At 35.0% G+C, this 27,919-nt stretch overlaps 1 protein-coding gene across 6 annotated transcripts; it reads left to right on the top strand.

Moving 5' to 3' along the window:
• LOC114407564 (DNA-directed RNA polymerase III subunit 2-like) lies at positions 1–27,919 on the top strand. 6 transcript variants are annotated; one of them, XM_028370723.1, is made up of 38 exons: positions 1–237; positions 514–637; positions 748–869; positions 1,146–1,238; positions 1,481–1,553; positions 1,628–1,718; positions 1,820–1,872; positions 2,198–2,262; positions 3,550–3,655; positions 3,757–3,867; positions 4,061–4,120; positions 5,312–5,350; positions 5,477–5,527; positions 7,339–7,437; positions 7,950–8,009; positions 13,143–13,235; positions 14,543–14,650; positions 14,813–14,923; positions 15,160–15,276; positions 17,108–17,224; positions 17,326–17,406; positions 17,690–17,794; positions 17,862–17,942; positions 18,039–18,170; positions 18,284–18,328; positions 19,622–19,699; positions 19,767–19,906; positions 20,011–20,101; positions 21,364–21,491; positions 21,586–21,715; positions 21,799–21,929; positions 23,045–23,170; positions 23,251–23,306; positions 23,832–23,902; positions 25,448–25,532; positions 25,804–25,907; positions 27,209–27,337; positions 27,596–27,919. In XM_028370723.1, exons 1-38 carry the CDS (start codon positions 194–196, stop codon positions 27,644–27,646), a joined length of 3,501 nt encoding a protein of 1,166 aa, XP_028226524.1. In that variant the 5' UTR covers positions 1–193; the 3' UTR covers positions 27,647–27,919. The 6 variants fall into 6 exon arrangements, 4 of the variants coding, with proteins under 4 accessions (XP_028226524.1, XP_028226532.1, XP_028226516.1 ...); XM_028370731.1 differs by lacking the exon at positions 1–237 and adding an exon at positions 371–440 and having other exon boundaries at positions 3,574–3,655; XM_028370715.1 differs by lacking the exon at positions 1–237 and adding an exon at positions 372–440.

Genomic DNA, 27,919 nt, shown 5'->3' on the forward strand with positions numbered 1-27,919 from the left:
TTTACTTATTACATTGAACCACTCACCCATCTACAAGTGTCTCCACCGCTTCTGTTTTCACTTTTCTGCCGTAACAGAGCATCAAGAAGCAGAAACAGAGCACGATCCCTAAACAGAGCACGCTCACATTCTCACCGCAAAGTACAAAACCTACTCCGAACATAGCCCTGCAACTGACTGACACATCACCGTAATGGGTCTCAAGCACGATCCTTTGCAACAACCCACCACCAATCAGTGAGTACCTCTCTCTCTCTATTCCTCACCTCACAGATTCCGTTGGAAAATGAAAATGCTCCTCGTTTGTTTCTTGTTATTTTAACTCTTCTTATGTTTTCTGCCCAAACTATATCTGGGGTTGAGTTTTATTTTTGAGAAAATTGTGTGTGCACTATGTTTTACAGTGTGGTCCAATTACTATTTTCTGAGTGTTTTGCAGTGTAAGTTTTTTTTTTTTTGGTTCTTTAATCTTTTCCCATTTGTATGTGCTAATGCTGGTTTTTGTGAACTAAGGTTCAATGGGGGCAACAAGTTACCTGGTGACCATTGTGGTGATTCTGGTTTTGACCAAAGGGTCCTAACTGCTCCCATAAAATCTGCTGTTGACAAGTTCCAGCTTATTCCTGAGTTCCTCAAGGTAACTAACTCATTGTGTAGTATGGATTGCAATTATATTATGGCTTGTGAGATAGTATAGTCATGAGTGATTGGTTTTTGATAACTTGTTGGCATTTTGGAATTTGGTAGGTTAGGGGATTGGTGAAGCAACATTTGGATTCCTTTAACTATTTTGTGAGGACAGATATAAAGAAAATCGTTCGTGCTAACAATCTTATCATGGCGAGTAGGTACCCACACATATATCTAAGGTACAGATGGTGATTTGCTTATACTTTGTCCATTTGATTTGGGTATTCTGTAACTTTGCTATGAATTAGGTATTCTAAATTGGGGGGGGGGGGGGGGTTAGAATTGAGGAATGGAGTCAACTTTTAAGCTTACGGATGACACCTCTGATTGTCTTAATCACTTAATTCTCGTTAAACAAAACGGTTAATTTGAAACTTATATTCTATTGTTCTTTAGTCTTTCAAAGCTTCAGCTGCTTTTGGTTGTTTTACTGATGAGTGGATATACAATGGCAGGTTTTTAAATGTCGGAATTGGTAAACCATCCATGATGATTGATGAGGTTACTGAGGGCCTTACTCCACAAACGTGCCGCTTAAGTGACCTGACGTGAGATTCATTGCTCTCAAAAACATGATCTAATGTTTTAATTGGATATTGCTTAGCTATTGATAGAATTTTAATCATTATGCACATATATTCTCTTAAATCACTTGTTAAGTTCTATGTAATTACAGGCTTTTAGTGTACTTAATGGCTGAAAGTTATAGTTAGACCAAATGTCACACTTTTTTTTTGTTGTGCTGAACTTCTTGCAAACTATGATTCCTTTTTATTTGTCTAATAAAAAGGTATGCGGCTCCAATATGTGCTGATGTTGAGTACACGCTACGAAGTCACGATAAACCAGACAACAAGAGAACGGTATTTGAACACTGCTGTAATCTGAATTTGACAAAGATCTGTATTATTAACTTTCTCTTTGTTTTTCTTCACAGCTCAGAGTTGAAATTGGAAGAATGCCTATTATGCTGCGGAGTTGTTGTTGTGTCTTGCATGGGAAAGATGAAGCTGAACTTGCTAAACTTGGTTTGAATGAATTTGAAATACATATGGTTATATATATATATATTATTCAGCTGTTTTTTTTATATAAAAAATCTTACCTGATTTATTTTTCCTTTCATTAGGTGAGTGCCCCCTTGATCCCGGAGGATATTTTGTAATCAAAGGGACTGAGAAGGTGATTTTCTGACTTTATATTCTTGTTTCTCCAAGTTAGAGACACTGCTTGTCATTTAATCTGTGACCAGCTGACATTGGCAAAAACTTGTAACTGAGAGTTAATTGTTGAGTCTCCAAAGAAAGTGTTTGAAAAATAAAATGAAAATTGATATAGTTATTAGTTACATGGATAAATGGATAAGCATTTTAAATTGAAATATCAAACTTGTTCAGTTGTTTTAATTCTGGATCTGTGAAAGTAACTTTCATTTTTTTAATATAATATCATCCATGCAATTTTCCTTTTATCCTTTTCAAATTATGATTTTTCCAATCAATTTCAGGTGATTTTGATACAAGAACAACTGTCAAAGAATAGAATAATTATAGACACTGACAAGAAAGGAAAGTAAGAAATCATTATTGGTACAATAGTGCCTTATTATTTGCCTTTTCATATAAATACAAGCATGTGCACGTCATGTATTTTGGCCAACTGCCTCCCTATTTTTATCCTACTTGGTAGGCTATTTAACAAATGCTCTTAGTTGATGTTTATTCACATATCAAGTAATTTAGTGTTGCCAAAGTGATAATGAGGTTTGGTGAATGTTGTTGAATATCATTAGCCTCCTCAAGTTAGACACTTACTGTGTGCAGATAATTTGGATTTTAATTCAGTTAGCTGTAATCCCTCTAATCAAAGGATATGATTGTATTTGTTCATGTATTAAAATATACATCCACTAAGACTTGTCTTTCAAGCAATTGAGCTATAAACATTTTCCATGTTATTTTCATGTTGGTTCGTTCCTCTGGTATTCTCCCCTTCCTTTTAACTGAGTTCAGTTCTGTAGGTTCTGGGAGAACATCCAGTTGTCAGTTAGAAAATAATAAAATATAGAATGGGTTAACTTTAATCTCTTATTCAAACTCTTAGTCTCTGATTTTATTCAAGATCCGAGACTATGTTGTTAGGATTTCTATTTTGATGAAAACATGTCACTAATATTAATTCTATTAAGCACCATGGTCCATATAAAAGACAGTACTTAGAGAGAGCTTCAGATTCCGAAGGGGTTTGTCAAGAACTGAAGTAGCCCTCTTTAAGCAAGGTGTGAGGATTTATAAAATTAATTTTTGCATGAAAACCCTTTACCGATTCGTAAATGTGAATATGATTAATCATATTGTATGCTTTATATACATGAATCAAATGAAAGTATGAAGCTTTGGTGTACAAAAATATGATAGTAAAAGCATAGAGTTTCTTCATGGAGATCTCTTTTGGGCTAATGTTCTCTTCCTGTAGTTTTTTCCTTGGTGGATTGCTTGTAACTTCTTTTTTGTGCTCTGTGATCCATGCTATCTATCTATGAATTCTCTCCTTTTATCACCAAAATAGAGGCATTGGTTTGACAAGTAGTGGCATCTGGCAACTTGTTCATGTGCTCTGTTAATTGCATTTTATGGGAGTCATAAACAATTTATATGCTTGTTTCTATATAGAAACTGATTTTCCATGGGGTAAGGTCATAAGGTTTGGTTGTTATTGGAGGTTATCTTATTCTTCTCCTAGCTGTATATTATTGATTACTTTCGATTTGGTTGTACTTTCATGTCCTCTATATAGATTACCAATGATTTTGTCTTATTTTGTTTTAAAGTAAATTTTGATTCTTATTTTGGCTTTCAGCATTACTGCATCTGTTACAAGCAGCACGGAGAAAATAAAAACAAAAACTGTTATTGTGATGGAAAATGAGAAGCTCTGGTTACAATTGAATAAATTTCCTAAGAAGGTTTTCTTTTTTGTAGATTTTAAACATGACTTATTTACCTTTATTTAGCTCTCTCTTTCCATTAAAATTTGCTCTCTCTTTCCATTAAAATTATTTGATAGGTTCCTCTTATGGTAGTTATGAAAGCTATGGGGATGGAGAGTGATCAAGAAGTTATACAGATGGTTGGAAGAGATCCTCGTTATAGTTTTCTACTGTTGCCCTCTATTGAGGTAATTAATGTCATTCTTGTTATGTCAAATGTTATGATGCTTCTATCCCCAATAAATTATGAGAGATTGGAGAAACAAGGGACTTGTACAATACATTACATGCTTCTCTGTTCATTCTTAGCTTATGAACTGTAAATTATGTTGTTATTTATGCTACCAATGAATCGTGAAATATGTTTTGCCCCATAATCAGGAATGTAGAAAATGTAAGGTATATACAAAAGAGCAAGCATTGGAGTACCTTGATAAGCTGGTGAGTTGGACAGATGTATCATTTAGGTTTTATTCTACAGCACAATGTCTTTGCCTTTTGTATTATATTTTATATGGACTAAGAATAGACATAAATTCCTTAAATATCCAGTTTTCATACACCCCTTTACCCTTTTTGTGACGGTTCCTGATCTGAGTGCATTTTTGTGGAATTGATCTTCCTTAAGTAAATATGTAGATATTCTTCCTCTCTTTTTTGTTATACCAGTGTTGTTTTCTGTTGTCTTGGAAATTAATAGTGTGAGGGAGCATCTTTCTGTAATACTTAATCTTTATTAGATGTTAATTTTACTGTTAGATTGCTTTTCCATTTGAAATATTTATTTTATGTAATCTCCTTTTGCTTGGACAATTTATTTCCTTTAAACTTTTAAAACATCATTTGGTTGCTAAAAAGATATTGCAGCCAGGAATCTGTCTACATTAGCCAAATGTGCTGAAATTTATACTTTTCTTTCTAACCTTATTTTTAAATGCCTATTTAATCTATGAAATTGCTAGAGCGAACTCCAAACTACCAAATAGAGGTATCTGTTGTAATTTATTTTGTGCAGTTCTAAGTTCTTTTTTAGAGGAAGAGAAAAAGAGAGCCATGAAGAAATCCCTGTGTCAGAATTACACAATGAAGGTTCAATCATATAAACTTATCATAATAATTACAAGAATCCCAAGTATCCTAATAATCATAGTCACATGAGTTGGTTTGCCTATTTACAACATTTACATTTTTCCAAGAGTTGAGTTAGGATTTTTTATTTTTCTGTTATAAGGGTTTCTGGAGGTCTATCTTTGTGACAGGGAGCTAGTCTGCATATTTTATTAAAGAAGTTGAAGATATATGTGGTGTTGGTTCCAACAGATTTATAAGGAACTTGGAGAGATCTTTTGAACCAATGTTTTCTGTTTTTGTGTTCTGCTTATTTTCTTGTTCTAGATGATTGCTTATTCTATGGATTGCCTTCTCTTGAATTATCTGTTATGAAAAAAGTAGTTAAAAGCTGTTAAATACCCTTCTAACTCCTGCAGATACTTGTTAAGTAATATAATAAAAATGACAATTTACTGACAGTTTCTGATTTTGACTTGTACAAAATTTTTCTACTTTTCTAGTTTTAGATGCATACACATAATTTTTTTCCTTGTATTTATTAATGACCTGTGTACTCACCAGGTAAAACGTCCCACGTATTCAAGCAATTCAGCTGAAAAGGTTTCATTTGTCTCTGTCTCTCGCGAGTTTGATTTTTTATACATTATCATGCTTTGGATAAAATAATTTATTAATCTCTGTTTTTCCTCTTCAATTTTTTTTTTGTCATTTGAACCTTTTATATAGGAAGGAGCAGCATTTTCTGCCCTAAGAGATGTATTTCTTGCAAATGTGCCTGTAAGATTGCTTTGAATCTTAAGCATCTCTTGAATTTTGTGTGTGTGTTTCTTTGGGACAACTTGATTTCATTCTATTTAGTACTTAAGAGAAAGCACCAAATAAATGAGACAAATGATTCTGAATATGTTGAGTTTACTGAGCACTCAGAAAAATGTCATATTTATACACATTAAGATTACAAGGCTAACATTTTAATGCAATTTGCAAGATGGATAATGAAGGCTAACTCTATCTCCTAAGGTTCATTGAAACTACTGTATTTCTATACAATGAAGTGAATGAACATTGATTCTGAAGTGAACATTAATTCTGAATCTACTTCTCCAACACCCACCCCGCTTCAAGCTGGAGTATAGAGATCAAATGCATCCAGCTTGTTGTTGATACAAGATATCCTTGGTCCTCGGAGAACTTTGGTGAACAAATCTGCCAGTTGATCATTTGATTTTATAAAGGAGGTACAAATTTCTCCAGAAGCAATCTTCTCCTGAATAAAATGAAAATCTATTTCTATATGTTTGGTTCACTCATTGAAGATTGGGTTGGAAGCAATATGAAGAACTGCCTGATTAATGATTATCATAGCTTAGTGTCATAGTTTTTTTTTTGTCACAAAACTTGAACTCTTTAATGATTTGTTTCAACCAAATTTGTTCACAAGTAGTTAGAGCAATTTGTTGATACTCTGTTTCAGCATTTGACCTTGCAACCACATTTTGTTTCTTGCTCTTCCATGAGATAAGATTACCAGAAAATAAAAAACAATATCTGGAGGCAGATCTCCTTGTCCTTTCACAAGTAGATCCAACCCTATCTGCATTTGTGTAGGCAACAATATTTTTGTGCCTTCTGCCCCTCTATTCTCATACACTAATTCTTTTCCTAGTGCTCCTTTAATAAATCTCAATATTATGACAATGTTCCAGTGATCAATATGAGGAGAATTAAGAAATTTTCTCATCACACTTATAGCAAAAGAAATATTTGGTCTGGTAACAGTTACATAATTCAGCTTTTCTTTTCTCCCAACCTTCAATATTTGCTTGGGTTTGAGACAAGTTCTCCTTGATTAGGAAAAAAGCTTATCATTTAGGTCCATGGGACTATCCTAGTATCCTACTGGTTTCCAATGTTGCATGCTAGTTTCTTTAAGAATACCAAGAAGATACTTTCTTTGGAGGCATGACAATACCAGATTTTGATCCAGCAACAATCCCAAGAAAGTATCTCGAATCTCGATCAATCCAAGTCTTTTGTTTCAAAGCGATGTATGACTTACATGCGCTGCTAAAGGCAGAAACTAGTGGCGGTGTGTGAATGAGAGATAGGTAGTGTGATTTCAGGGGACGACCGATAATGAGTGACACCAGAAATGGAGTTTGTCAAACTTAAAAACTCAGATCAGTGATGAACAGTGGCCAGAAAACTGACTGATGGCAGCCAGACGGTGCCCTGAAAAACTGACTAACGACTGTGAGTCTGTGACTTAGAGTGGGCTAAACCCGATTTTATACCAACTTAAAGAGAGTACAAAAGAAATATTAGACAGAAATGATTGTGAATATGCTTGAGCTAACTGAGGACTCAGCGGAATGTCATATATATAAACATTGAGATGTAATAAATTTTAAATTTAATTTACAAGATGAATAATTAAGGCCAACCCTATTTCCTCAATGTAAATTGAAACTACTTTACTTCTATACAATGAGCATTATTCTGAAACTTTTCTAACATCAGTATACATGTAATTTGCATTAGTTGTGTTTGGTTTGCTATGAGTTGCTAATTCTTCTGTTATCAAATAGGTGGATCAAGATAATTTTCAGAAAAAATGTATATATGTTGCTGTTATGATGAGACGCATAATGGATGCAATTTTAAATAAAGATGCAATGGATGACAAGGTAGTATCTATTTCTCTCTTTCTTTTTTTGACAAACATAGAATTTATTATTAATATAGAGGAGAACTATACATATGCAAGATGATAAAAAATTCTCAAGGACTAACCAAATAATTAAGATAAAGAAAAAGATGCAACGGAGCTCCGTTGATCTTAGAAAGACACCCCCCCCCCCCCCCCCAAAAAAAAATCTGAGCTGAAACTGAAAAGGTATTTTATTGAGCTGGAGAACACAATTACTCTGTATAAAAGAGGTTACAGCAGAAACTTAACTATAAGTCTATAACTAACTCTAACTGATTGTAACTAGTAGTAAAAGAGAACTAACTAGCTCGTATAGGATACAGTGTCGTGCACTGTATTGCAGTAGTTTAAACCATATGGCTTGCTATTAGCTTTTGATATTCACAATGAAGGAGAAGAGTTAGTGACCATCTTCTAATTTGCTTTTGATTTTTACAATGAAGGAAAAGAGTTAGTATCATCTACTAAGTGCTTCTTTTTAACTTGTAGGATTATGTGGGAAACAAGCGGTTGGAGTTATCTGGCCAGTTAATATCTCTGCTTTTTGAGGTACTATCATGTTAAATTTGACACGCACTGTGAGTGTATACTCTATAAGTTAACTCTACCAGTTAGAGTTAACCCCTAGTTAGTTAGTACAGCTGTGTACAACTGTCAGTTAGTTACAATAGTTAGTTAGAGTTTCTGTTCTATATATATCTGGTTGTGCACACAGATTCATTTGAGCCAATTGTAATTTCTGTTATGAAATCAATAATATCAGTTTAACAACATGGTATCTAGAGCTTTCTAATCCTTTTCATGGCTTGTGCAACCGGTGGTGAGGAGATTCCGGTGATTGGAACTCCAACTCTGGTTCATTTTGTACCGATGAACCAGATGTTCCTTCTTTGTCAGTCCCTATGACAAATTTCTCGCAAAAAATCACTGAAAAGTTCAATGATAAGAATTTTTTGCTGTGGAAACAGCAAATTGAGTCAGCAATCACTCCGCTTGGGCTCAACAATTTCATAGCTAGTCCTCAAGTCCCTCCGCGATATCTTTCTGAAGAAATTTGTCTTTCTGAAGCAAGACAAATTTCTTCTTGTTTGGCTTTAGTCTATTCTCTCGAGCTCAATGCTTGCTTGTGTTCTTGGATCATTGCACTTGGACAAAGGCGTGACAACTTCGATCTGAACTTTGTCATTCCTATCTCAAAAATTGATTTGTGTTGGAATTTCTTGGAAAGATCAAGACGATTGTTGATGATCTTGCTTCAGTTGGAGATGTCGCAACCAATTGCGAGCACATGGACTCTATTTTTGAAGGTCTTCCCAGGGACATCGATTTTGTTATTGCTCTTATAGAGAGTCGTCTTCCACATATCTCCATTGAATAAGCTGAAGGTTTAATCCTTGCGCAAGAACTGCGACTTCAAAAATATGCCAAACTTAGCTCGTTGAGCAATTCTTTTATGGTGTCAGTGAATCTTACACATGGAAACTCTTCGCATTCCATGGCTGATGATGATTCTGTCTCTAATTCTTCCTCTAATACCAATATGACATATGCAAACCAGTATTCCTCTGATTCTAGGGATTCTGGTGGTTGTAATTGAGGTGGAGGTGGCTTCAACCGCTGTGGTGGTCGTAGTGGTTGCCATGGTGGTTGAAGCTTTGTTCAGTGTCAAGTGTGTTTTAAGTACAATCACACTGCTCTTTTTTTTGCTCAGCAAACATAGATATGATATATTAATAATGAGTACCAGTGGTACTAAAGTTACAGTATTTTAGGGGCCAGCTGGTTCCTATGATTATTGGTAGGAACGAAGCCAGCACCACAGCACCCTGCTACCTAACCCGTGCTACAAAAATCCATCCCCCATACTCCCAAGCTAAGTACAGAAACCTAGTGTTAGATTGGTAGTCCATTGGTTAAAATGAACTGTACAATCACACTGCTCTTATATGTTACAATCACTTTAATCCTTAGTATCAGGCCTCCGACAATGGCAATGGTAATCATTCTAACTGGTCTCAAAACCAGAATCAGAATTGGAACAACTCCTTTGGTTTCAATTGGCTCTCTCAACAGAAAAATCAGAATTGGAATAACTCCTCTAGTTCTAACTGCCTCACAACAGCAAAATAATATGAACTCTGGATAATCTCAGAATTCTGGAAATCTTCCTCCTCAAGCTATGGTAGCCAATTCTGATGCTACTTCTTTGTCCTATTGGTTTTGAGATTCTAGAGCTTTGTTTCATGTGACCAACAATTCCCAGAATATTCAGCAAAATTCACCTGTTGAAGTACCTACCAAATCTTTATTGGTAACAGACAAGGTCTGAAAATTTCAGCTTCTGGTCACTCTAATTTCCTTTCTCCTTATAACCCTATTATTAGTCTTGCTCTTAAACATATGCTTCATGTTCCTCAAATCACTAAAAATCTCACAAGTATAAGCAAATTTGCTCATGATAATCATGTTTTCTTTGAGTTTCATGCTAATTGTTGCTTTGTCAAATCTCAGGATTCCAATGAAATCCTTTTTCAAGGTGATGTTTGGACCTGATGGCTTGTATCAGTTTCCTAGTCTCAAGTTCTGCTCAGCCGTCTCCTCTTCAGCTAGTGCTGTTTCCCCTTGTATAAACACTGTTTCTGCTTCTGATTGTAATAATGAAGTGCCTAATTCTGTGTATACTTGGCACCTTTTGTTCTGCTTGTTGTATGGGCAAGATACATCATTTACCTTCTCATTCTTCTCAAACTGTGTATAAATCTCCTTTGGAATTAATATACAGTGATTTGTGGGGTCCCTCTCCCATGGTTTCACATTCTGGTTTCAGCTATTATATGTCCTTTGTTGATGCCCGTACTTGTTTTACTTGGTTATATTTGCTTAAAAGTAAATCTGATGCCTTAACTGTTTTAAAACAGTTTAAATCAATGGTTGAATTGCAATTTGATAGGCATATTAAGGCTCTTCAAACAGTTTTTTTTTTTTTTTTTGGGGGGGGGGGGGGGAGGGGGAGAGTTTCGTACTTTCTCCTCCTACCTTAATGAAGTTGGCATTCTTCATAGGCTCTCTTGTCCTCATACCCATCATCAAAATGGTGTGGTTGAACACAAACACAGACACATTGTTGAACTTGGTTTATCTTTACTTAGTCATGCTTCCCTCCCTTTAAGCTTTTGGGATCATGCCTTTGTTACTGCAGTGTATTTGATTAATTGTCTGCCCTCTGCTCCTCTTAATTTTAACACACCCTGTGATGCTTTGTTCAATACTTTTCCTGATTGCACTTTTCTTAAGGTCTTTGGCAGTGTTTGTTATCCCTTTTTGCGCCCCTATAATTCTCACAAACTTGAATTTCATTCCACCGAATGTGTTTTCCTAGGGTATTCCACCAGTCATAAAGGGTACAAGTGTATGTCTCCCTCTGGTCGCATTTATATCTCCAAAGATGTTCTTTTTAAGGAACATAGGTTTTCCTATCCTCAATTTTTTTCTTCTCTTGCTTCTTCTCCTTCCTCACCTACACCCTCACCTATATCCACCCCTTTACCCATTGTTTTTTCTAATCCTGTCTCTTTAAACAGTAATTCTACTCCTACTGAGTCTGGTCAGTTCTCTATTCCCAATGAGTCTCATCACTCTCCAGTCATTGAGCCAGCTTCCTCTTCCAGTAATGAATCTGTCAATTCTGAATCTCATTCTCATCAGAATCAGAGTACTTCTTCTCCTGAACAGTCACCTCTGGCTGCCCAAAATCCTACTGCCCAAAGTCCTATCAATATGCATCCTATGGTCACTAGAGCTAAAGCTGGGATAGTTCAACCAAGGATTAATTCCACTTAGCTTTTAGCGCATGCTGAACCTATATCTGTTAAACTAGCCTTACAGGATCCAAAGTGGCTTGCTGCTATGAAAGATGAAATTGATGCTCTTGAGAGAAACAACACCTGGTCTCTAGTTCCTTTACCCCCTAACAGATCTGCAATTGGCTGCAAATGGGTATTTCAAATTAAGGAAAATTCTGATGGATGTATAAATAAGTATAAGGCTAGGCTGGTTACCTAGGGGTTCAACCAGAAGTTTGGTTTTGACTTCCATGAAACTTTTTCTCCAGTTGTTAAACCTGTAACTATCAGAATTATTCTCACCCTTGGCCTCACCTCTAAATGGCCTCTTCTGCAACTGGATGTCAATAATGCTTTTCTAAATGGTTTCCTAGAAGAAGAAGTGTACATGGTTCAGCCACCAGGATTTGAATCCTCAGACAGATCTCTGGTCTGCAAGTTAAAAAGAGCCCTGTATGGCCTTAAACAAGCTCCCAGAGCTTGGTTTGAAAGGTTAAAATCCACTATTCTTCAGTTTGGGTTTACTGGCAGCAAGTGTGATCCCTTTCTTTTCACCTACAGCACTACATCTTCTACTGTGTATATTCTGGTGTATGTTGATGACATCATTATCACAGGAAGTTCTCCTTCTTTGTTGAAGCAGTTAGTGGACTAGCTTAATGGTACCTTTGCTCTAAAACAACTTGGGGTATTGAATTACTTTTTAGGCATTAAAGTTCATTTTCTGCCTAATGGATCTTTATTAATGACTCAATCAAAGTATATCAGGGATCTTCTGGTCTAAACTAACATGATTGATGCTAAACCCATTTCTTCCCCTATGGCATCCAGCTGCAAGTTGTCAAAACATGGCTCTGAATCTATGCAGGATGCTTCTTTTTACAGGTCCACTGTTGGTGCTTTACAATATGTGACAGTTACTCATTCTGAATTAAGTTACTCTGTAAATAAGGTCTATCAGTTCATGTCTTCTCCCCTTGAGAGTCACTGGACTGCTGTAAAAAGGATTCTAATGTACCTAAAAGGTCACCTTTATCATGGATTAGTTCTCCATCTTGCTCCTCTCTATCAATCCTTCTCCATTGGAGCTTTTTGTGATGCTGATTGGGTGGCTGACCCTGATGACAGAAGGTCTACTTCTGGTGCTGCAATTTATGTTGGCCCCAATTTGGTTGCTTGCTGGTCTAGAAAGCAGACAGTGGTCTCTAGATCAAGTACTGAGGCTGAGTACAGGAGCCTTCCAGCTGCTACAGCTGATATTTTGTGGATTCAGACTCTGCTCAGTGAACTTGCAGTTCTTCATCTCACTCCTATGGTGCTTTGTGATAATTCCATTGCTGTGCAGATGGCCCATAATCTGGTTCTTCATGCTAAAGCTAAACATATGGAGTTGGATCTCTTTTGTCAAAGAAAAGGTCCTTTCCAAGAAGCTGATTGTTCAACACATTCCTGGCCATGATCAGTGGGCTGATTTGCTCACCAAACCTTTGTCATCTACTAGATTTTCTTTTCTAAGTTCCAAACTTAAAGTTTCTTAGCTCCTCCCTTTGGTTTCTCAGTCCCATTCAGTTTGCGGGTGTGTGTGAGTGCATACTCTGTAAGTTAACTCTACCAGTTAGAGTTAGCCCCTTGCTAGTTAGTACAGCTGCTTACAGCTATCAGTTAGTTAGAGTCTCTGTTCTATTATATATCTCTTTGTGCACAGAGATTCATTTGAGCCAATTGTAATTTCTCTTATGAAATCAATAATATCAGGATAACAACACACCTTGCTTTTGTAGATATACTCATTACTTTGTACATTTAATTGTATTAATTGATATTCTTCTTTCTGTTGTAGGATCTCTTCAAGTCAATGACAACCGAAGTTAAGAACTTGACAGACAAAATGTTAGATAAGCCGGACAAGGCTAAGAATTTTGACATATGTACTGTAAGCACTCTTTAATTTAATCTAATTTAATCTTGCTAAAGCTGTCCTGAATCCTCTAGCTTTTCACATTAAAGAGTTGCTTTTATAAGGTTTTCTTTCCATCTGATTCTTTTCGTAATTTTTGGCTTGTTAGTCCAAGTAGATGCCTTTCTTTTTTCTTTTTAATATGCATGATTGTCCCTTTTGTGTCTTGTTAAAACTTTTCCTAACCGAAAAGCCAGAAGCTAGTGACATAGTAGTCAATAGAATGCTGTAGCGGACTAGCAGTGCTATAGCAGAGCAGCCTTGGGATACTATGGGATTCAAATAACAGAATGGTTTTCAATTGCCGCCATAGCGGTTGTTCAGGTGCTATTGTGGCAATACCATGATATGGGCTTCAAAAATCCATTTTTACCACTAAAATAAAGTTGTTTAGGGTGTTTTTTTTTTGTAAATTGTGATTTCTCCCTCATTTTCTATACACAGTAAAAAATTTACACTACACATATAAATACTTAAAAAATAGAAAAAAAATCCATGATAAATAATAAGTCACTGATTATTTTAGGCTGCTATGGGATTCAAACAATGGATAGGTTTTCAATTGCAGCCATTGCGGCCGCCATAGCGGCTGTTCAGGTGCTCTTATGGAAATACCATGATATAGGCTTCAAAAATCCATTTTCACCACTAAAATAATGTTGTTTAGGGTGTGTTTTTTTGGGTAAATTGTGATTTCTCCCTCATTTTCTAATGCAGTTTTTGGGTAAAATAATAAGTGACTTATTATTTATCATGGATTTTTTTAAAGTATTTATATGTGTAGTATAAATTTTTTAGTGTATAATATTTAAAATATCAGCCATCCTGCCTTCCTACTATCCTGCTATCCTGCTATAGACTTTTCAGAGTTGGCTGTTTCATGCTGGTATCCAAGATTGACAACTATTGTTCGTGAAAATCCTGGCTATAATTTTGATTGTCAACCTATTACAATCTATGTTAGGTGCAAATATATTGTTATTTGAGACAAAACCAGGAGCAATTTCTCATTGTTTTAACATATGAAGTTGACAAGTAGTTAACATCAGAACAAAATGTGATTTTTTGGCTAGCTTCTGATCTTGACAGAGTGATAGTTTGCAGGGAATCTCAAAGTTGAAATGTTGCTGAAACTTTATTTTGTTATCAACGTAATATCTATAAATTGTGCTGATTTTATCATTTTATCATGTTTGTTCACAATTGTTGTTTATTGCGTTCTTTCGACCTGATCTTAGCATGTCTGATTTTCTATTTACATTTTTCTTTGGGAATGTTCATAGCTTCTTACTAGGACTCGGAGTATCATCACTCTAGGTCTGGAAAGGACTCTCTCCACGGGTAATTTTGAAATTAAAAGGTTCAGAATGGAAAGGAAAGGAATGACACAGGTTGTATTTTGTTTCCCTTTCAAATATTTCCTGCCTTTCTCTTGATACTTACTATGACAAAGTCACTTGCTCTTGCTCATGTACCAAGGGACCCAATTATGGGGCTTGGAATTATCTAACACATAAGACATATATCCTCTGATGAAATTTCTCTTTTTACAGGTGTTACAAAGGTTATCATTTATTGGTGCTTTGGGCCACATGACAAGAGTCTCACCACAGTTTGAGAAGTCCAGGAAAGTAAGTGGACCTAGAGCTTTGCAGCCTAGCCAGGTGAGATTCAGTCCACTTTGTATCTATTTTGATGGATCATTCTCATGTTTTATGAGTTTTGGATAGAAAATGCTGGGATTGTTTGATCCTTGTACCTGACCTTGCTTGGTGGGAAAAGACTTTTATTGTTTTATTCTTATTTTGCTTAGTTTTTTTTTACTCTTTTTACTTTAACTTATAATATCTTATCTACTTATAAACTCATACCTTCTTTTCTGATCTCTTCCATTTGATAGTGGGGCATGCTTTGTCCTTGTGATACCCCTGAAGGTGAGTCTTGTGGACTAGTAAAGAACTTGGCTTTGATGACTCATGTTACTACTGATGAAGAGGAGAAGCCCTTGATTTCTCTGGTATGTTTTGTGATATTGTAGGTTGATGAAATTTTCCTTTACTTACTATTTATCATTGTGACTATTGTAAGCTACTTATAGATGTTATATCCAGGTAGTGGGATTTATGGCATCTTCAAAATTTCTGTTGAGGCTAAAATTCAATTTAATTATGACCACACATAGATCATTGATCTCTTGAGCACTTGGTCATAAGGGCTTTGATACTGAATCAATAACTAATTTAATTGAACTAAAAATATAAGCTGTTAGAAGGCTGACAAAGAACAATCGCTTTCTTTTTGCCTAATTAGTGTAAAATGTTTGTATGTTTGAATATGACAGTCGTTGATCCCTATTCCATAGCCAGTTATCACCATTCATTATGTTCTTAGCAAAAATAGTTTAGTTCATTTGTAAGTCGTAGCTTAGTCGGAGTCCCTATTCTTTAAATCCAAAAGCTAACTTAAGAGGGGGGGGGGATTGGATATTATTTTAGAGTATGGTCTTACTCCAGTAGTCAGTGTAGTTGTCGTAATGTGTATTTTTAATTCAGTTAGTTTGACAGCTGTATACTGTAACCAGCTCTCATTAGGTAGTTGGATCTTTACTGTACAAACAAATCAGCTATAAATGGCTTGTTCTGCTTCCATTGTAATATTGGGAGTTTGTTGTACAGAATACATAAAATCTTCTCTTTAGTTTTCTCTTATGGTATCAAGCGCCCTGTTTGATCCCTAGGTCCAAGCTTCCATGGTTTCCGATCAAATTCCTCCTCCACCACTGTCAATGCTGAACTGGTGTCTTCCTTTCCACCGCTGACAACCACCGTGACAACTATGTTTTCACACTAAATAGAATTGACAAGTAAGGTCAGGATCCATTTACAATGAGTAATAACTATATGAGTCTGTATGTCAATAGAATTGATGAGTAAGGCTAGGATCCATTTGTCCTCCATATTCCATACCACTGCTGCATTCAACTCATTCGAACATGTAGTTATCTTCCTTACCCATCCCTCCAAGACTAACCTCAACCAAATATTTCCACTTCATGGGTCTCACCATCTAATATCGGTTAGTTTGGAGGAACCAAGGAAGTAGTAATGATCACAGTAGTATGCCATTTGGAGCTGCCTTCACTGTTAGACATTGTTATCCACCATCCAATCAATGAAAAACAATTTTGACCCAAAAAAAGCATTAGGTCACACTGTAACCCCTCAGAATGCCACCACTGCCACGGAATCCACTCAGCTTTGTCCCCAAAATGAAAGCCACCTGCCAAACACGTGCGTTCAGGGTTGTGATCTCCCTAATCTGTGGAGTTTTTTAGGGTTGTGGAAAAAGGCTGCTGAAGATGGCACTAAATCCTACCCAGCTCTAGGTACCATGTAGAAAGAGAGAGAAAAATAAAGAGGCGCGTGAATAAACTATAACGGGATACACTCCAATGTGTAGTGACCCTCATATTTATATTACTAGATTATGTACATAAAGGCATGTGGGCCAAGCCCATATACATACAACTAACTTCTAAAACCCTTTATTATAATAACTCTTAACATATCCTTATCCTATTCAGCTCAATTATTGGGCTTAAGCCCAAGATTAAGTATCCCATCCCTCCCCCTGGTTTGGGAAATACCTTATCTTTTCCAAATTTTTTTCCTCCCTTTTTTCTGGAAAAGTTTTTCTTATGAAAAAATGATTGAAATAGTCATTGTGCTGCTATTTCAATGTGTATTGTTTGATATAGATGTAAAATACAGGAGATTTCCATATACTTCATTGTTTGCTGTAGATGCAAAGCATTTTATAGTGTTTCACTGTTTCTGTTTCTGTGACAGTTCTATTCTTTGGATGTTGCACGCATAGAACACCTCTTTGCAGAGGAGCTTCATACACCGGATTCCTTTCTTGTCATTTTTAATGGTTTAATCCTTGGCAAGCATAGGAGGCCACTGGTATTTGTCTCTTTTTCATCAAATGTATAATTTGTAAAAAAATATGCATTCATGATTGTATTATTATTTATTGTTAACCTTAACATTGTTTTTTATTCAAGCATTTTGCTACTAGAATTAGAAAGTTGCGGAGAGCAGGTGAAATTGGTGAGTTTGTGTCTGTCTATGTCAATGAAAAGCAGGTAAATAATTCTGTTCGGGGTTTTTACCCATTGCCTACCCCCTTTGTTTCTGTTATTTTCCTGTTTTATGCTTTGATTATTTGGTTTGTGGTTGATGAATTTTTGTTTAGTTCAAGAAAATACTATTTGGTTCTAGTGTATTGTTTTACTTTTTTAGGGGTACATGTTTGCTCTAAATCATAATATTTATGATTTCCATTTAATTATTGTACTTCAACTACTATTTGAATGTCAAAAATGTGTGAATGGATGCTGGTCTTAATGGGAAAAAACTTGTTTGCAGCATTGTGTCTACTTAGCTTCTGATGGTGGTAGAGTTTGCCGTCCCCTGGTCATTGCTGACAAGGGAATATCAAGAATCAAACAGCATCATATGAAAGAATTAATGGTAAGTGTACCATATGGTTTCATCCTGGAAACAAACAAAGTGAAAATTCAATTTTATACTTTTTCAGGATGGAGTATGCACATTTGATGATTTTTTACGAGATGGCTTGCTTGAGTATCTTGATGTTAATGAAGAAAACAATGCTTTGGTTTGTTCTGCTCTAATTACATTTAGCTTCTTTCATCTATGAAATCTTATCTTATTCCTGATAACTGATAATCTCAGTTGCCTTTTTTCTCCCTAGATTGCTTTATATGAAGGAGATGCCACATCAGAAACTACTCATATTGAGATTGAGCCTTTTACCATCTTGGGAGTTATTGCAGGGTTAATTCCATATCCTCATCATAATCAGTCACCTAGAAACACGTATCAGGTTCCTCCTCCCCCCTCCCTCTCTCTATGTATAACTACCTGAGCTATGGGACTTCTATGAATGAAGTGTGTTCCTCTTCCAACCTGAAATTACTATTGTTTTGCTCACTGTAGTGTGCCATGGGTAAGCAAGCTATGGGAAATATAGCATTTAACCAGGTAAGTAAAGTTTTCTTGGTTATATGACTTGAGTTCAGCAATTGCATGATGTTTTAGACCCCATAAAATTATATTCCCATTTTTTAAAAATCATCAAAGTTAAGATTTTTGTTTTGAATGGATAAATTTTCACTAATTTCACCTTAATGCATGCATGGATCTAGATTTAAAATTCAAAAGATTTGCATAAGAACCAAGCTGCCAGAGAATATTGCCTTTAATGTATACCTATATCACATTTGTATAAATCATATATTTTTCCTTGTATTTCATTTTTGTTAAAGAGTGGCCATTGCATATCTCTGTAAGTTTTAAACCCAGGCTCTTTTAGGAAGAATATACAGTAAGAATTATGATTGAGTTACTTTTGGATTCTGAACTTGAATGTTATCATGTAACTATATATCCGAAAGCCGAAGCTATTAAATTAAAAGTCAAGAAATGGATTTTATCTTACTTTTCTATATAATCCATATAAAAAACTATTTGTTTCAGGCTTATAATAATGCATGGCCTCATGTTGTGGCCAGAAGTAACTACAGGATCTGAGTACTTGAGAAAATTGTAGAACTAAAGTCTTAAATATTATTTGATAACTTTATAAGGGTGAGCCTTGTCGCAAAAGTAAAGTTGCTGCCTTGTGATAAAGGTAAGGCTGTGTAATCTACCCTTCCCAGACTCCACTTGGTGGGAGCCTTGTACATTGAGTAGCCCTTTTCTATTATTCGATAATTTGAAACTTTTCAGAGACACTACATTATACACTTGAAGCAACATAATTAATTTCCTAAAATAATAACAGCTGTACACCACTGTACAATTGACATAAGCTAATGGTACCCAACTTTAAGAACTGTAGGCAAACTAACTTCATAACAGTAGAGTAACTGCCTGATCAATATCAATATTAGAGAGCTGCAGTGATCCAGGGATTACTCTAATACACCCCTCAAATTCTGGAGGTGTGGATCAAAGAGAACTGAAAAAAAAGAGTTTGTCACCAAGTTCTCCAAATTGTAGTGAAGATAGAGCTTTCATGAAGATGTTTGCCCATTGGTCCATAGCATGGACATGGCAGATTCTGAGACTTTTATAGCACCTTTTCTCTGCCGAAAATATGTCTAGTTTCAGATTTTTTGTTTTTGTGGCTTGGTACTATTTCTTGTGTTTGCATATCATGTGTTGAGTACCTATATTGCTTCACTCAACCTTTTTAGTAGAGCAGGGTCGATCAGGGTAAAGAAAATTCCATACTGAGTACATAATTGATGAACTTATTTGGTCTTGTTGTAGCTGCGCCGGATGGACAGTTTGCTTTACCTACTGGTTTATCCTCAACGACCTTTGCTTACAACTAAGACAATTGAGCTGGTGAGTATAATTTCATTGTTTAATTTCTTGATGATTGAAGGGCTTTGATTAATCTATTTCATTTTAGGTTGGATATGATAAGCTTGGAGCCGGTCAAAATGCCACAGTAGCTGTAATGAGCTATAGTGGTTATGATATAGAAGATGCCATTGTGATGAACAAGGCATCTCTTGATCGTGGGTTTGGTCGTTGTATTGTTATGAAGAAGTATGCAATTTTATTTGGTGATTTTATGCTTTTGGTTGCTTCATATTTTATTGTCTAAGCTTTTTAAGGTAGCATTTCTGATCTTGATCTTCCCTGCTGTATAGGTATAATGCCATCATTCAGAAGCATTCGAATGACACATCAGACCGAATACTTAGGCCTAATAGAACTGCAGACACCGCTGGACGTATGCAGGTAATGTCTTCGTAGTTCATAGAAATTAATTACTAACTCATTTTACTGTAGTTATTTGCTGAAGATTTAGGTTTAATGTATCTTATAACCTGTTGGTTAAAGTGACATTAGGTATTGAACTCTGTAAAGTGAAACTTCACTAATGGTGTGTTTGATATAGTAGAAATGGAGGGGGAGGGGAAGAAAGAGAGTGAAAGTGAGAAAATTGAGTTTGGTAGAAGTTTTTACAAAAGCTAAAGATTATTTACAAAAACAGTGGGTCCTGGTGAAGTTTTTCTATTATTATAATAATAATAAAAACAAATAAATAAATAATAAAACAAAAAATGAATAATAATAATAATGATAAAAATGTATTTTTACTCTATTAATTTCTTTCTCTTTTCCTTTTTTTACCTAACAAATTCTTAGAATGTGGGTTATGGGCATAACTCAGCCCCTACAAATCCAGCTTGTAAGGTGAGGATTGCTTCCCACTTATATACACTATTTTGGCCAACTAGTCGATGTGGGACTAAACCTCTAAACCACCACCCTCAAGGTTGCACTTCAGGCAACCCCCAAAGAGGCCGCAACTAAGGCAGGCTTAAGGGGTGTCTGCAATTAAGGCGGCTTTTTCAACACAAACATCTTTAATTCAAATATTTTCCTTCTATTCCAGTTTATTTCTCTTCAACCAAACAACCTCTATTTCCACCCTTTTTCTCACCTATTTATCTTCTTTTCTTTTCTCACCTTTTCACTTCCATTCTCTCCCTTTCTTTTCTCACAACCAAACAAGGGGTAGCTGTTCTAAAAGTAAATTTTATAAATTTAATTGTTAAATTTAAAGTTTTATAAAGTATGTCAAGTTTACAAAATTGCATAAATTTTGATGTCTTATTACATTACTTTACTTTAACATTCAATATGCTGTTTAAAACATAAGTAAATAGCTACTATTGAACTATTGAATTGCATATCTACAAATGTCTCAATTACCTAAAAAAAATTATACATGATCTGTGAAATATATGGGAAAAAGGTGATTTCATTCCATGAATCAATTGGGTACATTAATTAGGATCCTTAAAAAAAAGGAAAGAAAATAAAATCCTATTGCGATACTAGAGAGAAATCTGCAAGGCTATAATTAGCAGGGATATATTTGTACTATTAATCCCTAAAATACAGATTTACCATATTTGATGATGATGGTATTGCTGCTCCAGGGGAAATAAGATTGTTTCTTATGCCATTGGATGTTTTCTTGCTTCCTGTAGATACTTGATGATGATGGTATTGCTGCTCCTGGGGAAATTCTTAGGCCATATGACATCTATATCAATAAACAATCACCGATTGATACACGTACTCCAAAAACAGGATCTGCAGCAAATTTGCCAGATAGGTTTGTATTTTTTTAAAATTTTAGTTTAAATGTAGGAACGTTTTGTTGGATATATGCTGGTTCACATTTTTTCTAATGTTTTCTTTTTAAGCAGTGCATATCGGTCCAATGCACAATCATTCAAGGGTAATGGAGGAGAAGTAGTTGATAGGGTGGTTCTATGCTCGGATAAGGATAATAACATGTGTATCAAATTTCTAATTCGTCACACTCGTAGACCTGAGGTAAAGTGTTTTTGGTTTATTATGAGTTAGTGCTATTGGTTTGAAGTAGTGTATTAATTTCTAGTCTGAATTTGTTGCATAAGCTTGGTGATAAGTTTAGCAGCAGACATGGGCAAAAAGGTGTTTGCGGAACTATTGTCCCGCAAGAAGACTTTCCGTTTTCTGAGAAAGGCATTTGTCCTGATCTGATTATGAATCCTCATGGTTTCCCAAGGTAATATAACTCATTTATGTGTCATTTGTCCTCATGATATATAGGTGGGGAACCTACCTATCCAGGGAACCCTCTTTAGTTAAATAACTGAAACAATTTATTTGTGATGATTTTGTATTCTTCTCTGTTCCCTCAATGACATGAATCTAACCCAAGTTCAAAGGCTACTCCATAGCTGAATAGCTTTACTACATGGTCAACATTTTTCCCCTTTCCTACTGGGAAAAAATTGCATTTTGTGGAAGACTTGGAAAATTGGAAAGTGAATATTATTTATAATGTCAATGGTACAAAAGTTGCAGGCAAATAAAATGTGTACAGTCATATCTGTACCAATTTCAAGGAATTAGAGAAACAAATCTGTGCTAAATAAAAGGAAACAAATTGTAAGCTAATGATGCAACACAACAGTTAATATATTTTGAGGCCACAAATTTCTTATAAGCAAATAATAAACTCAAATTGCTTTGGATAACCAATCAGATCTGAATTCTGAACTTAAAAATTATTGTTATCTTCCATCATATAAATAAAATTGTGACCTTTATGGAATGCAAGGCTGTTGTTGGAATACTTGTCTAGATTTGATAGCCTATAGAATAGGTCAGACTATTAGTCAACTAAAGTTATGATTTCTCTTATATGCCTATTGCCTACAAAAAAAATTATTTTTAATGAATAATAGGCTATGTTTGGCGAAACTAGCTGAAAAGCTAGCTGGAAGCTGGTAGTTGGAAGCTGAAAAGCTAGCTTATTAAATTGTAAGTGTTCGATAAAACTAGCTGTTGAAGTAACTGAAAAGAATAAAATGACAAAAAATAAAATAAAATCATGATTTATTTAAAAAAGGTAACTAGAAAATTGGATAAATATATTGAGGATAAAAATGGAAGAAAATATAAAAAGCTAGAAACTAGAAGCCAGCCTTTCAAAAAAGGCTACTTCAAGTAGCATTTTAAAAAATGCTAGAAGCTACTAAAAAAGCTTGTTTACTGAACAGTTAAATAAGTTTTTTAGCTAGTAAAAAAGCTAAAAGCTAGCTGAAATGCCTTGCCGAACATAGCCATAATATAAAAAGTTTTGATATGGGAACTTATTTTTGTTAATGGTATCAGTCGAATGACTGTTGGAAAGATGATAGAGCTTCTTGGGGGGAAAGCAGGGGTTTCATGTGGTAGGTTTCATTACGGCAGTGCTTTTGGGGAGAGAAGTGGTCATGCTGACAAGGTTGAAACCATAAGGTATCTTGATTGTCTCTTGTATGGTATTCATTCCATGATTTATCCATATTTGTATTCAAATAGTCTTCATGCTCTTGCAGTGAAACTCTTGTGAGTAAAGGCTTCAACTACAGTGGGAAAGATTTCATTTATTCAGGTTTATATTTTCTCTTAGTTATCATTTTAAGTTGTGGATAAAAGGACTTTGTAAAATTATTACCGTTGGGATTTGTATGTAATATGTATATGGCCAAATGTCTGGTCAGGCCTGTCAAGGTATATTTTATATAAGAAGTTGAATGTACAATGATTATGAATTGGACTTTTGGCATTGCTTGTGGTGAGAGTTTGAAATTGCAAATAAAATATGAACAATTTATTTCTTAGGGCAATATACTTAACAGTTTTTTATGATAAGGCATTTGACTATGTCTTACAGATTTTGACAAGAATAAGGATGGGAGGTCTTTATTCTAGTACATACTTTATGGTTATTTTGTGTGTATAGCTGGAGGGAAATGCCTTTGTTCGCAAGGATACCTCTTTGCTGCTAGCTCTGTCACTTATTGCTTGTTTCAGTTCTCTTGTTTTGCATTGACAAATAAATATATACAAGCAATCTTGTTTACCATTTTCTATTTATCAATCTATGAGGTGTGCTAATTTGCCTTTTCTTTTTCAGGTATTACGGGTTGCCCACTGCAAGCATATATTTTCATGGGTCCAATTTACTACCAGAAATTAAAACATATGGTTAGTGAAGTCCTTTCAGAAAATATTTTCTCTCAAGTACCAACCACAATATACCATGTTCCAGTTTGCAGATAAGGGTGTTGGGAACCCATAAATACTCAAAATATGTTTCTAGTCCATTTCTCTATATTACTATGCAGTTCTCCTTTGACCATTTTGGAAACGATGAACTTGTTTTATTAAGCATGAAATTAATTCTACATATTTTACTATCTGTTGAAATGAAACAATGATGTTAATTTTGTGATAACATTACCATATCTATATACAAGACTGATACAATTACTCTCATAAATTTAAAGATTTAGAATCAATCTACCTTATAGTAATAATGGAAAGAGAGCATAGTTTCCCTATTTTCATAAATGGGTGTATTTCCCTAATTATACCAAGAAAAATGCTAGCAATACACTATATAACACTCTCTTTCCAACAAATCCTCTTCTATTGGATGAAATTCATGTGATTTCCTCTAAATATATTTGTATCATTCCCCGTTTGGTGGGTCCCATTTCCAAACTAATGGGACTCACATGAATTTCAACCAAACAAGAAGGGCACAACAAACCAAGTGAAGCTGCCAAACAAGAGGGAACAACAAAACAAGTGCAACTGCCAAACAGCAACAAAGCAAAGCCAAAGACAAAGGGCATAACCAAAAGTCCATGGGACACAGTAAGTGTCATAGAGCAAACTAGAGATGAAAATATATTGTTGGAGGATACACACCAAACAAATTGTTCCATATTTTTACGAACATAACAACAAAATTGTAACCCACAGATGGAGGATGAGATCACTCAGATACCATGTTGAAAGTAAACAATGATGTTTATTCCATTATAACTGTATCATATTTACATACAATTCTGAAAATCAATCCCATAAGTTTAGGGATTAAATCAAGGATTAGAATTAATTTACCTAAAGAAATAAAGGAAAAGAGCAGAATTTCCCTAATTACATAAATAGAAAATATTTCCCTAATTATACCAAATAGTTCGCACAATACCTCAAATTCAATACTATCTCAATATTCAGGTACAATTATTTTAAACAATTAGAATCTTTCTGTTCCTAGTGTGAATTTGTGGTAGAATATTGCTATTAGTAAGAGAACTGGAATTTGTTTTTGGTTGTTGATCTGACACTAGGTTAAACTAAAAATGTGTCCCACACTTGACACCATTTTTCAATTTGGTCTTTGCACCAAGAAACTTACATTTTGGTTCCTACATGATAAATGCAAACAGGTCAATCTCTACTGTTTGCCTTTGTTAAGTGGATGGACCCTTCACATGCGAGGACTCAAATGCCGCAAAGGAAAAGTTTTAGATAAGGCAGCATTTTTCCAACATTGTTATAACAGTAGGGGTTGATTTGTTACATTTTTTCATGCATGCAGCAAAATTGAAAGTGTCAATTATGAGGACCTGATTTTTAATTTAACCTATAAAATTGCTTGGGAAAGTAATCTTTTTTCTTTTATCAGTCGTAACTTGCCTGTGTATAAAGTTCACAAGTAACAGCTGTGGTGTTGAGCAGGTGCTTGATAAGATGCATGCTCGTGGTAGTGGCCCTCGTGTCATGTTAACTAGACAGCCTACAGAAGGGAGAGCTAGAAATGGAGGTTTTTAATTTATACTTTCTTGATGAGTTTTACAATTTTATTACATGTTATTGAAAATTGTTGCTGTGATCACTGCTCTTGTTCCCCTGCATTACTAGAATGGTATTTGGTTAAACTTCTTTTTATTTTCTGCTATTCTGTTCGTTTCCAGGTTTAAATAATTGTGATTAAAATTCTATTTTGTGGCTTTAATCTACATGGTGTTTTATATATTTATTTATTAATTAATGTATGTAGAGCTTCTCATCACTCTTTTTCTTATTATTTTCAGGTCTTCGTGTTGGAGAAATGGAACGTGATTGCTTGATTGCATATGGTGCTAGTATGTTAATTTATGAGCGACTCATGTTGTCTAGTGATCCTTTTGAAGTTCAGGTAATAATCTGAACTTTTATGTTAATGTCACATGTCTGCATTCTTGATTGCATTTCAACAGTGTCACTCCACCATCCAAGTCTGATTTCAAAAAACCCATTATTGAATGGTTTACAATATTAACAGAAGAAATTTTATGTAGACAACTGGGTTCCATATGTTCATCCTCTTTTTTGCATATGGTGTCACTAAGCACTTCCCATGAATAATGATTTAAATGGAAAAGGTTAATGAATAATATAAAACTGAAAGCCCATGTTTTCTGTTTTAATTAAATGAGAGTCAAAGCTCGTGCTCAACATTTGCCTTTATTTTGAAGCTTTTGAACTCTGCTTCAGTGCTGAAAACGGGGCCTTCTTGAAGGATTAGACTGTGGCTCTTGCTTGTAATTCGTTAATGTAACAATCTGAAAATGCACTCTGCTAAGCCTTTCTTCCAAATTTGAAAGGCCTCTTATATTATTGGTTTCATTATAGATTACCATTTGGTAGACGTGGAGACAATGTTCTATGGATTGGGATCAGGAAGGGAAGAGAGTGGAGATATTGAGGAGGTAGGTTTCTAGTCATTGCTTTTGGACAAGAGAAAAAGGTGAGAATATAGCAGATATAATATTGTTAAGATGGAGGTGTGGTCACATAGCAAAGGACAGGATGCAAAATGATTGTTTACAGGGAGATATTGGCATGGCACCGATTGAAGAAAAGATGACAGAAAATCGGGTAAGTGGTTTGGCATGTCTAAGAAGGCCAATGGAAGCACCAATGAGGAATATAAATTACATGGTTTTTAGTCCTGTGAAAAGGGGAAGAGGTAGACCGAGAAGGACATTGGAGGAAGTTGTTAAGAAGGATTTTATGGTGAATAATATCTCTGACGATTTGGTCTTTAACTGTGCCTAGTTAGTTAGTGGCATTGTGTGATCCAGGTAGCTGGCCTCACCTAGTGGAATAAAGTTTTCTTTGAATATAATAAAATATTCCCATTACTGTATTTACAGGATATACTGGAGCTAGACATATACTCATACATGTAGGTCATAATCATATGAACCAAACTTGTTACGAAGACAATTAATCCAAGGATCTCTCAAAAATTTGGTGAAAAATGTGCTGACTGATTAATCATTTGAATTGACAAAACTAGTCTTAATGTCTACAGATTGGATTTTTCTCTTAAAAAGGGACAATTTACCTCAATGTGATTGCCGTCTTAGTGAAAAAATTAGAGGCAACCTGCTATGTAGCCTTGTTATCTTCTTTAAAATCAAAGTGACTTAAGATAGTTTCCTTTTTACACAGGTATGTACCGCATGTGGGTTGTTAGGATATTACAACCATAAGCTGAAAACTGGTATTTGTTCATCTTGTAAGAATGGAGACAATATTTCTACCATGAAGCTACCATATGCATGCAAGCTCATGATTCAGGTATTATGTGTTAGAATATCTTAGATATTTACCGTAGGAAATCTTGTATATGTATTATAGAATCAATTATGAGCAATCCTAGAACCTATTTTAGGATAGTACAACTACATCTTAGTAGTGGCGTAGGAAATCTTTGTTTTAGTTGCCAGTGTTGTCTGGACATTTACAAAATTTGTTTATGCCATGCAATATTTATTTTATTTTGTTGATTTAATCTACCTTTTTTTTTATCAATTTGTTTTGATTCTCAATTTTCAGGAACTCCAATCAATGAATATTGTTCCCCGCTTAAAACTGGCAGATGCGTGAGTTTAATTGATGATCCAGTTCTGGGCAATTATAAGGCAGAAAAAATGCCATTGGGCACTGTTCATGAATTTCTGCTGATTCTTTGTATATTAGCCTCTTCAATTTTGCTCAACCCTCCCCCCCTCCTTTTCACCTCCTGAAAAAAAATGTAAAGCTTAGGGACTGTTCGTTTCTCTTAGTGTTTTTTTTCCTTAAAATTAAAAACTGTCCTGTAAAACTTTTTCTACTGTTCAACTGTCAATTTCTATTTAAAAATTGATTAAGCTTTGATAA

The sequence above is a fragment of the Glycine soja genome, chromosome 1 (genome assembly GCF_004193775.1).
Source record: "Glycine soja cultivar W05 chromosome 1, ASM419377v2, whole genome shotgun sequence".
Classification (NCBI taxonomy): Eukaryota; Viridiplantae; Streptophyta; class Magnoliopsida; order Fabales; family Fabaceae; genus Glycine; species Glycine soja.